The sequence below is a fragment of the Numenius arquata genome, chromosome 16 (genome assembly GCF_964106895.1).
Source record: "Numenius arquata chromosome 16, bNumArq3.hap1.1, whole genome shotgun sequence".
Taxonomy (NCBI): domain Eukaryota; kingdom Metazoa; phylum Chordata; class Aves; order Charadriiformes; family Scolopacidae; genus Numenius; species Numenius arquata.
The window spans coordinates 5,090,513-5,107,166 of record NC_133591.1 but is presented as its reverse complement, the minus strand read 5'-3'; the positions used below and the strand labels follow the sequence as shown (position 1 = coordinate 5,107,166).

At 42.0% G+C, this 16,654-nt stretch overlaps 1 protein-coding gene across 3 annotated transcripts in view; it reads right to left on the bottom strand.

Annotated features, from left to right (window-relative positions):
- The window catches only part of ATP2A2 (ATPase sarcoplasmic/endoplasmic reticulum Ca2+ transporting 2), a 49,417-nt gene extending 48,563 nt beyond the window's left edge, over positions 1–854 (bottom strand). For all 3 annotated transcript variants that reach the window (XM_074159459.1, XM_074159457.1, XM_074159458.1), the window contains exon 1: positions 737–854. In XM_074159459.1, coding sequence (XP_074015560.1) covers positions 737–854 — 118 coding nt within the window. The remainder of the gene's footprint in view (positions 1–736) is intronic.
- Positions 855–16,654: the final 15,800 nt, after the last annotated feature.

The window sequence follows — 16,654 nt, the reverse complement described above, 5'->3', positions numbered from 1 at the left end:
CACTTCAAAGAAACAAACCACCAAACTTGGTTCAAAATATTTCAAATTCTTTCCTCCATTTTAAGGATATTTTCTTATTTCTGCTTTCCCTTTTATTACCCTGCAATTAGATGTAGTAATTCCAGAGGCATAAAAGCACCGTTAAAGCTAAAGAAAAAACCCACCGTATAATCTTCTCACACCTTTCCATTTCTACACAACGGTACAGGAGTTCAAAAGGGACTAGAAAGGCCAAGCAATAAGGATTAAAAAAAGAAAGAAACACCTTATCAGCTGAATTCTGTGCCCCGACTCGAGAGAAGAATGTGAAATAAGGGACAGAAAGGCACTGAAAAGCAGGGAAAAACGAAGGTCAAGACGGACAAGAAAAAAAAAACCCAGACCCGCAGCGCTTCATTTCAGAATGGAAGAAGATTTCCCACCGTTAAGGTGAAAGGAAACGGAGGTGACATCCTCCTTTCCAGAGGAGCCCCGTGGGCTTGGGGTATGAAAGAAACCCACGAGGTGGAGTTCAAGTCAGCCATCTTCTCTCCCTCGCTCCTATTCCGGGTCCTGCAAGAGATGCCGGCTTTGCAAATACACGCACACGTTAGGCCTTGAAACAGGGCCCGGAGGAGGATGAGTGAGAAGAGAAAAGGGTGGAAAAGGGAGCAGAAAGGGGAAGGCGACGAGTGCCAGCGACAGCATCCCCGCAGCGGTGGGGGGGGGGCGGGCGGCGCGGGGCCACTTCACCTACCGTTGGAGCCCCATTTCTCTTTCAGCTTCTTGACTTGCTCCAGGCTGAGCCCGGTGCTTTCGTTGACGCCGAAATAAGCCAAAACTTCCTCCACAGTCTTTGTGTGCGCGTTCTCCATGGCTGGGGCAGGGAGCAGCAAATGGTGCCTGGCCTCTTCTTCCTCCTTCTCCTCAACGGCGGCGGGCGCGGCGGCGAGCCCCCTCCTCAGCCCCTCGCTCTCTCCCCCACCGCCCCCGTGCTATCACCATAGACCCCTCCCGCAACAGAGAGGAGCCCCCGAAGCCCACCTCAGCGCCTCACTCTTCCCGAAGGAGGCGAGAGGGGGAGTGAAAAAAAAAAAAAAATTAAAAAAAAAAAAAAGGGGAGAGCCACCGAGCCACTGGAGGGGGAAGCAAAAAAAAAAAAAAAAAAAAAGCCCCCGCCCCCCCTCCCACCCCACACGCCCTCCGAGGGAGCCGAGCCGCCTCTCCGGCAGGGATGAGCGGGGCGTCAGGCTCTCCCCGGCCCGGGGCAGGCGGCTGAGGAGAGAGGCGCGGGCCCGCGGCGCCGGTGCCGCCTCAGGGGCGCGGGGAAGGCGTGCGGGGGGCCCGGCGGCGCTGGCTTTGGCGGCTGCCTGCGCAGGGATGGGCCGCGTCCAGGTGGCCAAGCGGCCTCTCCGCTCGCCTCAGCAGGCTCCGAGCCGCCCTCGCGGAGAGCGATAACGGCTCGGCACGCCCCGCTCGCCTCCAGAGGCGGGGGAGGGGGTGGAAGAAAAAGGCGCAGTTGCCCCGCTGCCCGCCTCGCCTCCGCCGGGAAGGGTCGGAATCGCCCCCTCCCCTCTAGCAGCCCGATCCTCCCCTCGCCGGCCCAGGCCGCTGATCGCCGTCACGGCTTGGGCTCGCTCGCCCGCCTGGCCTCGCCGCTGGCTCACGCTCGCTCCGGTCGCGCACCGGCGGCGGCTGCTCTAATGTAACTTATGGGAGCTGGGCCGCCCGGGCCCCTCTCGCCGCCGCGGCATGTGGACGCCGCTCATTGGCGGGGCGCGCGGCGCGGGGCGGGGGGAAGGCGCGGCCCCGCCCGCCGCGCTGAGGCGGTGGCGGCGGCGGCGCCTGGCGGGGCCCTGCGCAGCGCAGCCGCACGCCCTCGGCCCGGAGGAGGCGGAGGCGGGTGATGCAGGCCTCATGCGGCGGCGGGAGCGCTTCCGCTCCGCCGTGGGAGCCGAGGCCCGCAGGTGGGGTGGCCGCTTTCCCGCCCCCTGCCCCGGCGTGAACCGCCGCGGCCGCCCCCTGTCCCGGCCTCAACCCGCTGCCTGGTGGCTGAGGGGAAGCGGGGCTGCCCCGGCGGCTGAGGGGAGCTGCCCGCCGCCCGGAGCGCGCGCTGTCGCGATAGGCGCCTCAGCGCAGAGGCTTGGCGCGGAGCTGCTCCGGCGCGTATCGTGACAGGAGTGTCAGCCTGCCTGCGGGGGCCGCCCTCGATTCTGTCGTGATAGGAGCCTCATCCAGCCGAAGGGTGAGTGTGGGGCTGCCCCCGGCTCGGTTGTGACAGGAGTCTCATCCAGCCGAAGGATGAGTGTGGGGCTGCCCCCAGCTCTGTCGTGACAGGAGCCTCATCCAGCCCTGAGAGCGCCCGAGGGAGAGACGTGGGGGCTGTGTGCCTCCACGCTGGCGCTGAGGGGGTTCGTTTCCCAGAGGGCCTGCCCCTGCGCTGAGGCCTGCGCTGACACCCAGCAATGTCTTTTGCACAACTTCCCCAATTCCCGCTGCCGCACGCTGCCCTGCCAGCATAACAGTGACACGCACACTCAGCCCCGGCTCGCACGGAGATAACGTAAGGAGGTATAAACTGCACAGTGTGATTTCAGCAGCGTGTGTGGTGTGAGATACCAGCTTCCCTCAGCACGGTGTCTCGGTAACTGACACAGACTCACAAACCAATATAGAACACACAAAGCTGACTGATTTAGCCATCCCACCCAATAATTCACAGAACCTTCAATGAGCACAATGCAAACTGTGAGAGAGACCGGCACCAACTGACATTAATGACACCTGCAACACATAGCAAGCAATTCAGTACACAATATAATTACCTTCCCTTAAAAGCACTTGGTGCCAAACCATGTTCTTGTATATGCATGTACAAATATAAAAGCTGATCTCCACTTGTGTGCTGGCTTACATAAATGCAGACCCTACATACAATCTGCATATCCATCGCTGTTACAAACCACCCACAGTACCGTGCTATAAGAAACTCTATGTCTGATCTGGAAGGAATATGTCTTAGTCTTACCTCTGTATAAGGAAAAGCATTAAGGAGAGGGGACAGCCAATATAAACTTTCAATGTTGTAGGGTATGTGTGGCCCTGTATCCTTTCTAGCAAAAGTACAACTGCCATAAAAGACTCCTCTGTCATTCCTACCAATGTCCAGGTAAGGCTAACTTGACAGCATGTCTACACTTGACGGGGAAGTTCTGAATAAAAATTCATGAGTTAGATCTGATAATCTAGTTCAGGTATGACAATTACTTACTCCATGCCTTGCCTGTATTAATTTTATCTTGTTTATCAGCAGGATTAATCAGCATAGCCAAATGTTGCTTGAATACAGTTACGTTGCTTTTCATACCACTACCTCACACTGAATGTATATAGACATACCCTGTTAGAGACATAATGAATATCAACATGACAGTTTTATATAGTTTATATAGTTTACTGTATGTTTCTTACCTAGTTTTAATACTTTTGATATTATATGAACACAAGATCCCATCATCCGCAAAACATAACTGAAGTCACGAGGTGCAGATGCATCTGAAATTAATACTCTTACAAAACATCTTCGAAAATATGCACTCAATGCCAACAGAACTGCTGATCGATGCCTGTCACAGGCCCACCTAACCCACAGCAAAGTTTTCAGTATTCTCTGCCTTCAGACATCTTTGCATGATAAACTCAATGTCAGCCCCTATATTATGTGCATATGCAACATTTAAAAATACATAATTTCCACAGTCATTATATGTGGAATAACACCAGCTATTTGAATTAACATATTTCACTGACGAACAGCACAGTACGTCTAAATGAGTAGTTTCTTCCCTTCTACCATGTTAACACAGCCTGCATTTTATAAGCTTTTCGTAAAAATACATTCACCACAGCAATGTTTTTACATACAAGCATATTTCACTAGCCTTCATATATAAGAGAACCTGTAAAGGACTTGAAAGTCCTGCATTTCATTTTCTTACTTTTCTTAAGTATTACTTTTCAATGTAAAAGAGCAATACAATTAAACATCAGCAGCAATTTTCAAAACAAACTGGCATTAGAAAGAAACCTGGGTCATATTTAATATTATTTCTCCCTGTGATATACTTTGTATGTCATTGTTGGTTTCCTTTTTGTGCCTGTTTCCAAAAAGGCTTATGGAAAATTATTTTAAGCATACCAGAACCATGGCATGTGTAATTAGAGCTTGGCAGAGTGTATGATAAAGTAGATACGGTGTCCTTTCAGGCTAACTTGTTAACAGGCGGAAATGCTGCTAGGAAAGCGAACAGAGTTCGCATTCGACCAAATCCTGGGGAACTCTGGGCATTCTCTGGGGTTCACTAGTTTAGCTAAAGTTTGACAACTCCACTTCCATTGTTTGTCTCTCATCCATTATGAATAGAGAACTTGATTCTTCCCCTTTTTTCCCATCTTTTGAACATAGACCCTACATAAAATCTGGAAAGAACCTGAACCCATAGTCCTCTGCCTGTGTTTATTTCTGTCCTGTGTTCTGTTGTGGCTCAGTGAATTGTGAGAGAAGAACAACTGAATTAAGGACTGCTCAATAGGTCTTTCTCTTCCAGAGCAGAATAAACTCCGCATTTCCTTCACGATTGCTTCCCTGTCTTTCCACAGCTGTGCAAGACCGATGCTAGCTGACCAGTGAGGATTTCTTTGCAGGCGATACCCTCCAAATCATTAAAGATCTTCTGACAGCTGCACATTTGAGAAACATTTGCAGATACAATGCTTGGTCTAGACAGCATAGTGCAGAATGAACTACAAATACCCGTGCAGCAGAAGCAGTACCTGCTAATTTTGGCAGCACTTGATATCATACAAATTTAGAATTGTGAATTGAAATCAGTGTTATTTCCTATCTCTATGCCAGGATTCATAAAGTTTCATATGAAATCTGTCTTGTCTTTTAAAGAAGATGGTTATCTTGACTCAAATCAGAATGACAGCACCTCGGCTTTGCCTTAAGCAGTGCAAGCTCGTGAAAGCTTCCAGGCGATTAATACTTCCAGCAGGTGCAGATAGTTGTACATTCTCCATCTTTAAGGAAGAAGGAAGCTAATTGATTTTGCTGCTGCAAAATGAAGTTGCGGTTTGGTTTTAGATTGGAACCCCTTAGAGCTGCCCCTTAGAAACATGACAAAATGGACCAGCTTTGGCCTTAGTGAAATTCCATTCACATAATGGACGTATACCATTCATACATTTGGCCTACTATCTTTTTTCACTGTAATATATTAGAAGAAGCAGCCAACACGCCAGGCAGCAGCATTAGAACGTTTCCTGTAATGCTTACTAATTGAAGTAAATGGGAATTTGGCCTGCGAGAGGACTGCAGGATGCTTTCCTTCAAATTGCAATAACATTGAGTCACCCCTATTGCTGCAAAGCAGATTCACAGTAGAGCTGCTGGTCATAATGTGAATTGTCTCTTGCTGTACACAAACCCATATGTTTTGTAGCTGCACTTTCAAAGAAGATTGATAGTTTTTACTAGAGCTACACACAGAACAGAAGGGCATGACACAAAATGCCTGTTTGTTGAGCCAATGCACCTGAATGCTGACCTGCAATAGCCTTCCTATTTCAGGCCTGGATCTCTTTCAGTGGACATAGACAAAGTTCTACTATTCTGCTTAACTGTGCCAAATTATGTCATGATTTTTGCAGACTGGCTAATTGCCTAATGGGGCTTAGGTTGAGACCACCATACTCATTGCTCTTATTACCTCAGCTGATTTCAAATACAAGTCTTCATGAGTGACAAATGGGGGCATTGTTTCTTCCTCCTACGGTACTATTTTATTCCTCTTAAATTACGGTTATTAAAATGTTTCAGCCACTTGAAATCTACTAAGACATATTAAAATACTGCAAAAATGCTGTATCAAAGTGGAAAGGTTTTAAATCTGCAGTTCTGTCATAGGATAATGTGGTTTAAATATAGTAACTGTTTCTTCCAGTCAGCTTGCGCTTTGATTTCATGGTATTATGTCAAGGATTTTTTCCCCCCTCTCCCCTTTTTAAGAAGCTTATAGCTTAAACATCAAAATGCAAAATATACTGAGGTGAAACAGTTACACAAACCCAATAGAAAAATCAGCCATAACATATGAGTTTGAATTTTGGCAATTAGGATAATCTGAGTTTGTTCTAAATAATTTTTATTCCTAGGCAATGTGTGTTCCTGTATTACCAGCAGGTAGAATATGACTTCCACTGAGACTGAGAGACTGAATACAAAGGATAGTGTTGCTGCTGGGAGATTTCTAGAACTGGATCACTGTTCCTGCACAAAGCAGCTGCTTGCTGCCTTCATAGTGAAAAGAGAATGTGAGATAGATTCTCATCTCAGTGACAGTAACTATAAGAGATCATGGTTTGGCTTGGTAGAGTTCTTTTTTTATTTCTGTATCCTGTTGATAGTCATTTGGTTTGTCGTTGAAGACTCCGTTAGAGTATTTGCTACAATAATCTCTATTTCCCTGTTTGGAAAAACCTTTCTATCTATCCTAATGCTGATGTCAATAGGAGATCTACAAGTATGGGGGAGAGCAACATTATATCAGAACCAAGATCCATCATGCATATCTGAAAAAATAATTTATCCTTATTTGATGGCCAAGTCATTTCTGTTAAAGGGAAATCAGCTTGACTGCTATCTTAAAAATGCACAACTTTAGAAATAAAGCACTGGTTGGTGCCCCTGAGATTTGAATTCATATCTCATCCTGACCTGAATTTTCCATCTAATTAAGGTCTAATTCTGATTAATTTGGCAGCTGGCTGCCATTTTTTCCTATGTAAATATCCCTTGTGTGCTTCTGGATCTCAATTTTGCTCTCCGTAGAAGGGACTAGGGTTACTACCAAGCTTGTAAGGGGACTGTGTGACCAGACACAATATTCATAAAATGGCAGATTTTGTTGTTTGAAAGGTGTTATAAAATTGCTCTACAATTTTATCTGTAACAAATTGATGGCTAATTGGGATGTCATACCTGTGATCATACTAGCACTTGCCTGTAGAACTTAATAGTGCAATGAAAGTCAAATTACTTTGCTATAGGACATGGGCAACCACTTCCTGAGCAAAGAAGTTGCTTCAGTTTTGAAGCTCTCATTCTGTGGTCTCTGGGATTCAGGAGAACAGCACCGGTTCCAAGTTGGACACAAACACACAACACAGCCTCATTTCTTACAGTGTTAAAACTTAACTTGAATTATTTTGGATGGTTTCTTTTTGTGATTCTTGAGTATGTTAGAAACAAAAATGCTAACATGGCATTTGGAGTTTACCTTGCACTCTTTTCAACATGTAACACACACTCTTTTGTATTGATCAGGTTCAAGTGAGCAAGCCTGGTACTTAGCAGGATCATGACAAGTCCTAGAAACGAACAGCTACAAGGTAGGGCAATAATTACTGTAGATTAATAGTACCATTGTATCCGTCTCTAGGGGCACTATAAATTCAAATTCCTTTCCTGCTTCATAGATATTTATGTGGACAGATCCAAAGTCTTGCGCACTGAAAGCAAAACAGAGAGTAATGTTGTCATCCACAGTGCTCTGCATGATCCCATCTTTGATAGGATGGATGAAGGAAAGGATGTCCAAGAAAAGTGCACAAACAGCTACACTTTTGATATTTTTCTGTTAGTCTGTACATATTGATGCTTATATTCATCTCAGAGCATTGACAACACAAGGTAGCTTAGTGATGCCAGTTTTTTATCTTTTCACCTTCTATTTACTCAGGCTTTGTATAGTAAGACTTCAGTTAAAGTGAGCCATCTGAATTACTTGGTTTTAAATTATTTTTTTCCTTTTTCATCTTTTGAACCTATCAGAGGCTGTAATCAAGGTGGTATAAACAACATATATATTTCCTTTTTTCAGTGTTATAGTACTGTACCATGAATGGTTCCACCATGCAACAGGTGTCTGTCATTTAATGTATCTACTGAATCACAATGAAAAGTCACACTCTCTCTCTGACTGTTCAAGACTGAAAGGAAGACATCGAGATGCATTCAATGTACGTGAGTAGCAAAGATGTAAGATTGAAAAGCTTTTCTTAGTCACGGAGATTACTTTGTTTTCAGCCATTGTTTGGGACTAATGGCACATGACTACCACTTTTATGAGACTTGTGACATTTTGTGATACGACAGAAGCTGAAGTTACTTTCTGTGTTTCTTGTGGAGGATTTCCTCCAAACTCATAGACAGTTATTAGTAACATATTGAAGTAACACACTGCAGTTTTCAGACATTTTATTGGTTATGTGGCATATTAAATAGAATTGCCAAAATTCTATTTAATATAAAATTCTTTTATGTTGAATTTTTTTCTCTCATGAAATAAGACACAATTAAGGGTTGAAACCAAGTGGTTTACTAGTTAAATTCTTCCAGTCTGAACCATCAGAAATCTTGTAACCCACAATCCACATGGGTTTTGTTTTTTAAAAGGCAATATTTCTGTGATAAAATTAATGGGTGCAATTACACTGTGTCTGTCACCTTTCCCTACCTTTCTTAAGGTCTTCAAACCTGCTTCCTAACATGGGCTGTTCAGGGGGAAAAGAGAAACTGCTGGAATGCCTTCATTCTCTGTTTATGTGACTCTAACCAAATCTGAACACATTTTCCTTTAGTGGAGTAAATGCTGTATTGGTCTTCCATGTTTCTGCTTCCTCACCTCATTTTTACCATTCAATACAAACTATATAGGTATTTCACAAAACAATAGATTTTTGAAGGGGTTTTAACCTCCTAAATTACCCAGGGTAGCTTTTGGTCACTCACAGAACAAAAATTCTTACAATTAGTGTCAGAGCTTAAGGCTTCCAATATAAGAGATCTGGTTTTCTGTGCAGTTTACGCATAGATTTCTTGTATGTCAATGGTGTTGCATGTGAACTTAAATTATCCTGACCTACAATACTTGTTTTGTTTCAAGGTTCTGGGTTTCTAAAAAATCGTTTGACTCCTGAGTGGTTTGATTTCTTTTCTCCAGTTCTGTTAGAAAAAGAAAACTTCTCCTGAGTCATATTTTAAAAATACTGTTAAGCTCTTAAGGCTGCTTCTGCTCCTGTGTCACAAAGCATTATTGAAAAGACATTCTTTTTTACCACCTACAATTGCTCAGATGGAGAACTTCAAGAATTCTTTTCCACTCCCATGTGGGAACTATGCCGGCAGCATTCTTATTCCTAGAAGTGTGCTATGATGATCTTCCTGCTATGTGCGGGTTGAGCTTTTTCTGAGAACAATGCTATTGAGCTTGTAATTTAATATTAATAACATTAAAAACATTATAATAATAACTAATAGTAGTACCGATACTGTGATTACTATTACTTGATTAATAATTTGCATTTGCAACTTCTTCTAATCAAGGATTTCAAGCATTTTGTAAACCTTAGTGAAAATTATATTATACAATATCCCTGAGAGAGCAGTAGGTATTATCATCCCTGTTTCACAAAAACAGGAGCTGATGTTCAAAGTCATTGTCATACAATATGTTGAGAGATATTAGTTGTTTAGCTTGAATAAGTAAATTTTAATTAACATAAATTACTTAAGGTTAAAATATGGTGTGATTTATGCTATTTGCTTAGCTTTACTTAGCATGAATGGCTAGGTTTGCTCAAGCCTTTAAGCCACAATAGAGTTCATTCTCTTTGTAATTGTCCTAGCAGCTGGTACTGTGCTGTGTTTGAGGAAAATGTTGATAACACACTGGTGTTTTTGTAGTGTTTTTCCCTGACTCTGGGATTTTTCATCTTCCCATGTTCTACCATTGAGTGCAGGTGCACAAGAAGCTTAAACCAGAAGATAAGGAGGCTACAACCCTCAACAGAGACTACAAATCAACAAGGTAAGAGCAGTCAATGGCCAGCCTGGGCACAGAAAAAGAATCCAACAAGGTGTTAGAAGACCCCAGACCAAAAATCACCATTGGACTAAAAGACATGTGAAGAGCATGTGAGGGGCAGGTGTATAGATCACAAGAGTTTAATTGCCCGGGTTTTTTTTTCTTCAACATCCCTCTCTGGAGGCACCCTGCCCGGGCTGACCCTGCTGCTGTTTTTTTCAATTAAATTATTTATTTTTATAAAATCTGGTGCCTGAGACTCTGCTGCAGGAAACCTAGGGTCGAGACTGAAGGAGGAGAGTGCCAGAGAGTAAGTGCATGTGTGTGTGTGTGTGTGCGCGAGAGAGAGAGGAGTCAAAAAGGGGCACCTTCACCTGCTGCAAAGGGACCCTGATTCTGGCAGTTAAAGACTCTGGTGGTGTGTGTGTGACTCCTTGAATGATGTGTGACTGCTTGGGCTGTGGCTTCTCCTTTAACACAGTCTATGGCAGAATTAGAAATAGAAATAGTCTCCTGGCTCCCAGTCCTGTTTCTTCTCCAGTCACCCTAAATACTTTCTAGTGTAGTTTTGTAAGACATTTATCACATGGTTTTCAAAAATCTTGTCCTCTTTGTTAAGAAAAACTAAAAAAAAAAAAAAAAAAAAAAAAAAGAAGTGATAAAAAAAGGAGACTACCTATTTTTTGAATGAGGTTGCTGAAATGATTCTAGCTCTTTCATGGGCAAAGCCATCCAAGTTTTGTGAGTTAATCCTGACCCTGTGTACAACTAAAATAGATATCTTTGCCTCCAGCTAATCAACAGGCTTGCTAAGATTGCCTAAATAATTTATGTATAACCAACTAGTGGAAACTAGATCTTCTGTGATTTCCCTAGATACATATTCTGCATGTATCATGTATATCCTTGCCTATTTCTGATATTCATTTGAAATTCAGTTGGGACATTTCAGAACACTTTTGTACTCCAGCTGTATAGCTCTAAGAAAAAGCCAGCTGGAGACATAGTACAGTATCTTTGAACTGGGCAAAATAAGGTTTTAAATCGAAGTGCATAGCAGATAAATGCTCCGATTTTTTTGTTAATGAACAGTAGATTAGAATTTTAAAAAAACCCCACAGTTCTAACTCTAACACTGGCCCATGTGGACAAGCATTTTGTCTCTCTGTGCCCTATTTGTACAATAAAAACAAGGGCATTTAGCAACAATATTCAAAGACAATATAGTGATATGCAGACAAAGAGATAAATATGAAGTGTGAGAGGATGATTAAATAAAATGAAAAATGAAATAATTTCATTTTCTTGTTTAAAGCACAGGAAATGTGAAAAGCATACAGTATCAAATTGTGGTTTTTTGGACACATTGGTGTAATGTCACCTTCAATGGAGTAGTGAAATGAAGCTTGGATGAAAACTTGCTCCACTGTGGAGAAAACAGACTTTGTTTTCCAGTGTCTGCAAGCAGAAAGCAAAGACACTAGCAGACACTGTCCTACCTTGTTCTGACTGCAAGTTCAAAAATCTGTTTCACATCTGAAACGGAAGGTAAAGTACAAACTCTCTACCTGGATTCCAGAATTCATAACAGGAAAATATATTCTGTCCCTTTTGGGTAGCAACTGCTTAAAGACAATTCTTGCTCATGTCTGCTCCACGGTGCCAGGAATGCCTTGGACTGTTTACTGTACTTGTCGAGACTGGCTATAAAATTAGGGCCAGATTGTAGCTTCAATCAGCCATGCAGGAGATGGAGGAGGAGCATCAGGTACTCCAGGAACAATTTAGGTGTGGCAGCCAGAGATTTTCCAGCAGTGACTGAAAGAATCCAGGAAGCATTCACTGTTGCTGCCCACATGGGCTCAGTTGTACCGCTTGGTACTGCCTTCATCTGGGGCGTTTATGGCAGCACTGAACAAGAGCAATGCTTGTGTAGCTCTTTATACCCGTGCAAAAGGAGTGTGAAGCCCTGTCATTCCAAATTATAGAATTTTACATCCACCTCTACCTCCCCATTCTATTTTTATCAATCCAATAACGCCCATCTATTCCCACAGTTAGCGATGTCACCACGTTCCTTGTATTTCTGTCTTTGCATATTCCGTCTCTGCACAGTTGAAATTCCTTCAGGCCTGAGCCTCGGGGCAGTACGTCGAGTTCATGTACCATTCCCAAATGTGAATCTGATTACCTTGCACATACAAGAGTTTTCCCATCTTGAATATCACAGAAAGGACCAAGAAGAAAAAACGAATGAAAATCTCATTGAGAATGGTAAAGATATGAATTGTTTGTGGCCGGTATTCATGTAGCACCTGTTTGTGACAACTGTAGGGAGGGATATGCAGATTTGCTAATTCATATTTGCTGTGCAGAACTCCATGCTGCTCTGCAAAGCTGGGAGATCACCACTTTTTTCGAAATGCCTACACTTGGCGAGCCATGGTAATCTGGCAAATCTGTCAAAACCTGTGGATGCTCAGCACCCATCAGAAAATTTGGAGCATTCAACATCCTTGTATTTTGAGACAAGTTTAGGGTGGTTTTACTTTGTGACATCTGTTAAGGCCTCAAAATATTAAAACTGGGCATTTCATATCCATTTTGTGCTAAATATGATGCGCTGGAGCCATTAACAACTTCTATTTCTTCTGTTTCTTTTTTCTGTACACAAGTCTTGCCCGATGGAAAGGGAAAGACATTATTTCCATGTGGCTAGGGATGTATGCAGCTCATCCTAACTGTTGCAAAATGTTATATCCAACTTTTTGATTAAATCCCTTATCTCCTATACATTTATAATTTTTGCTTGAAAAGCTGCGGTCGCCACCTGAAACCATGACTTTCCAGTTAATCTTTTTGTTTGATCCTGGCTGACACACACGAGATTGTCATTTGTTACTGTTTCTGTACATTGTAATTCCTTCTGAATTATCCAAAAAAGAGGCCTGAAGACCATGGTAAACACAAGCAGTACCAGTAGTTTATTTTTTTGCTGTTCTGGGTCAAAGAAAAACCAATTCAATTATTCTGATTAGGAAAGAGGCTCAGTTAAATTCATTCTCACTTCAGTTTGGTAAGAGGACATTCTTCCTTTCCTGAGTACGATGAAATAAAAAGCAGACAGTGAAGAGGTTTTTTGGGTTTTTTTGTATGAAGTGAATATAAAAATCTCAGGCTATAAATTCACCCTGACAGTAAAAATATATATCAGATTTTTTGATGGGTTGGCTTGGCGCCAGTCAGCAGTCTTTACGCTAGATCCTGTGTTGTCTATATGAACCTTTTTTTACTTTATGCCGCTGTAATCTTTATGTGTCTGTCCTCTCACAAGCTGAATAAATGTCATATAGTACATTCTGTCCCACTTGTCACAAGTGCTATTGTGTGTCTACCCTGGATCCATATCGGATTAGTATTGATGAGAGATCCCAGGTACTTTATACAGAGAGAGTATCAAGGGGGGTGTATAGAAAATACAGATAGGAAAACAAAGCTCAAGTGCTCACTTTTGGAAGTAGCTGCGTTAAAACAGTCTGCTGAAACGTATTTTGGAAGGTCATTCTCTTATTTCAGAGATGTTTGGGAGAGGTTTGACATTTTTATCGGTAATTGTTTATTCTTTGAGGTGTAAACCGGCTGTTGTGGCTTTCACATGACTACCTATATAAGTATCTGAGATAAAACTTAGAAGTAATATACTTGCAGAAACTTCTAGAAAAAGCTGTACTATACATAGAAATGCCACAACCTCAGATCCTCCCAAACCAGAAAGTAAATGATACCTAACTGGCAAGATAGGAATCTCCCTTTTCTGAAGGCATAAAGCTTCCATATTTAGCTCTAGAGTTTCATGGCCTTCCACCTGCCACTGGGCCAGAAGGATGACCATTTGTTGCCTTGCAGGGCAGTGTCATTTCAGAAAGAAATTCCACTTGAAATGGAGAAAGTGAACATTTTTGTGAGGTATATATTCAGTTACTTATATGACAGCTGGTTGAAGAAGGAAGCCAAGCACTTACAAGAATGATTTTAAATAGGCAGAAATTCTCAACAAACCATTCAGCTTTCTTTTAACGGGATTCACACAGAAAGAGCAAATAATTAATTGAGGCCAAAATACATGTCATACTGAGCGTGCATTAGCTGGAAGGTTTGGAAATAATTAAGAGCAAAACTGTTAATGCTCCATTTAAATCGCTGCTGCCTATCTGTCCAGTATGGAAGCCCAATCTGTTGTATTCAATCAGCTTTCAGCTGCTACTTGCCAGCAGCCTAATTCCCCAGTCTTGTCTCTGTGCTGTGCTTGTGCATTCCACTACCTGCTAAGTTAAACCCCGCTGTCCTGTTTCTGCGTGGAGATTTCTAGTGCTATTCAAACTATCCACCCTGGTTCAGAATATAGCCCCCAGACCTGTGGGCTGTGCTGGGTATCCATACAAACATGCTTGGTTTCAGTGGAGCACCACATGGGTGAAAAGGGGGGTCAGCAGCTGCGTAGTTTAGCTCACAGGATTAGGACTGTGTTCATTCATACCATTCTCTGTGCATTTATGCAGTTTTGACAAAGCTGTTGACCTGCAATATTTCCACCTTCGGTCCTCTTTTTTTTTTTTAAGTGATGCAATTAACAACGCAGAGTAAATTGATCATCCAAACTGCTATTAACCATGGTCACGCTTCAGGTGATAGCATATCTCAGTTTTCTTAAATGTCTTTGCATTTGTGTTTTGGGTTCAATATATTGGTTAATCATTTATATTGCAAGAAGATTTAAAAAAAAGTCAATAATTGAACTCCTTATGTACTTAGCTTGTGCTAGGTTCTGCACAAATTGTGAATGAACACTGCAGGGAAGTCTCTGCTCGGGTCTGACAGTTATAAAGCTATATGGGCAGTGTTAGAAATACATTGCGATGAAAGGTGGTTTCAGGTTGAGAGGCATTCTAAGCCTCAAACCTGCACCACCAGTTCCGTGCTGAGAAATCTGTATTAAAAATGGCAAAGTTCATTGCACAGGCATTTGGAAGGAACTAAAGAGTAATTCGTTGACCTTTGCAGATTAAGTAATGCATATTGTCGTAAGGAAGTGATATTTGAGTAACAAACAGAAATGTACATAATTATCTTTCATTAACCTCTCAATGGAGGCAATCAGGATTTCCTGATCCTAACATGTTTAGTGTTCTTGGCATCCTGAATATATGTTTTCTGTGGTCTGTGGACACATTAGCTCTCTAAGCATGTCAGAGGATGCTTGGTGCATTGCCTGCCTTTTTTTTTTTCTTGAAAGTGTACATAGGCAGGAAAGGAAGGAAGAAGGCTAAGGAATGGGTGTGCAGATGGAATACTGAAGGCTCTGTGCTCTGCTCTCAGATTTAACAGAAGCCTCAGTGCCTGACTGAGTGCCTCAGTTTTCACTGAATTAAACAGGACTGAAGTGTTTGCGTAATACACAGAGAAACTTACTTCCACTTAAAGGGCTGTGAGATAATGAGCAGTAACAGAGCAACAAAGAGCAGTTTCGCTGCTTTTGCAGAACATTTATATTACAGAAAGAGGACATGAATGAAAATGAAACATGTATAATTCAAAATTTGAATGCAATAAAAGTTAAATATGTTCTTTTTTCTTTCCTAATTTATTAACTCAAATGATTTTTTGAAAATTTATGGGAAAAAAATTTATAGGAAACATATTTTTTTTTCCTTAGTTCTGGAGAACGAAATAATCTGTTCAAGTGCAAATGAATATGTCACATTCTTATATGATTTGCAAGAAGATGAATTAGTGGGTCTCCTTCTCCAGACTTTCTTCCACGTTTCTAATTCTACATGAAGATTATTTATAGATTTCTTGTGTTGGTCTTTATTTATGTGGCTTGTTGCATGCTGAAATAAATTGGCCATGCTCTTGCTAAAGCGGTGTTTAAAAGCTATTTATTTTACTTAGAAATTCTTGGTATAGCATTACACATTTTTGAAAAATTAAATTAGTGAAATAGAGAAAAAAAAATCTGTTCATCAGTCTGAATGGTTGAGCTCATAATTGTGTGGCAGATGAAGAGGAAAAAAGAATTAGAGCAATCCAGAGCCCGTGGTCAAGAGAATCACTTTACCCCAGGACATTGAGATAATTTATCTGGGTGGCTTGGAAAAAATGCTAGATAAGACTAAAATTCGGAGAGGCTGAGCACGTCCAGGCTCAGCCTTTGAATTATCAAGGAACAAATAAATCCAGCAACTGGCATCTGAATATGTTAATGCCATAGATTCTAGCATGGTAACAGGAAACTGTATTTATGAGGCAAAAATATATCAGAGATTAATTCAGTTCTATATATAATATATACATTTTACATATACATAATCTTTGCCAAAATATGAATAATTTGGAAGCACACTGATGTTAGAAAATGCCAGAATAAAGGTTGCCTTTCCATGTATATGCCCTAAAATAATCTTTAATTACGCGATTCCTGGCTTCTTTTTCTAACCCTGAAATTTTCTAATTTTAGCGCATGCAGTCTTAATACGTTCTCTTTTAAATAAAGACTTTTGGGGTGTATTTCTCCAGGTTTCAAAATAGTATTTAAACCCGATGCTATTTCATCCTACTAACATCCAGATGGGTCATTATCTGATTGTAACCTTTATCTGTCATCCTAGTAGACTCCTGAGTGGCTATCGCTGATGTTGGTGTGATGTTGAAGTCTGAGCAATGATGCCGTATATCTTCTGTCACGT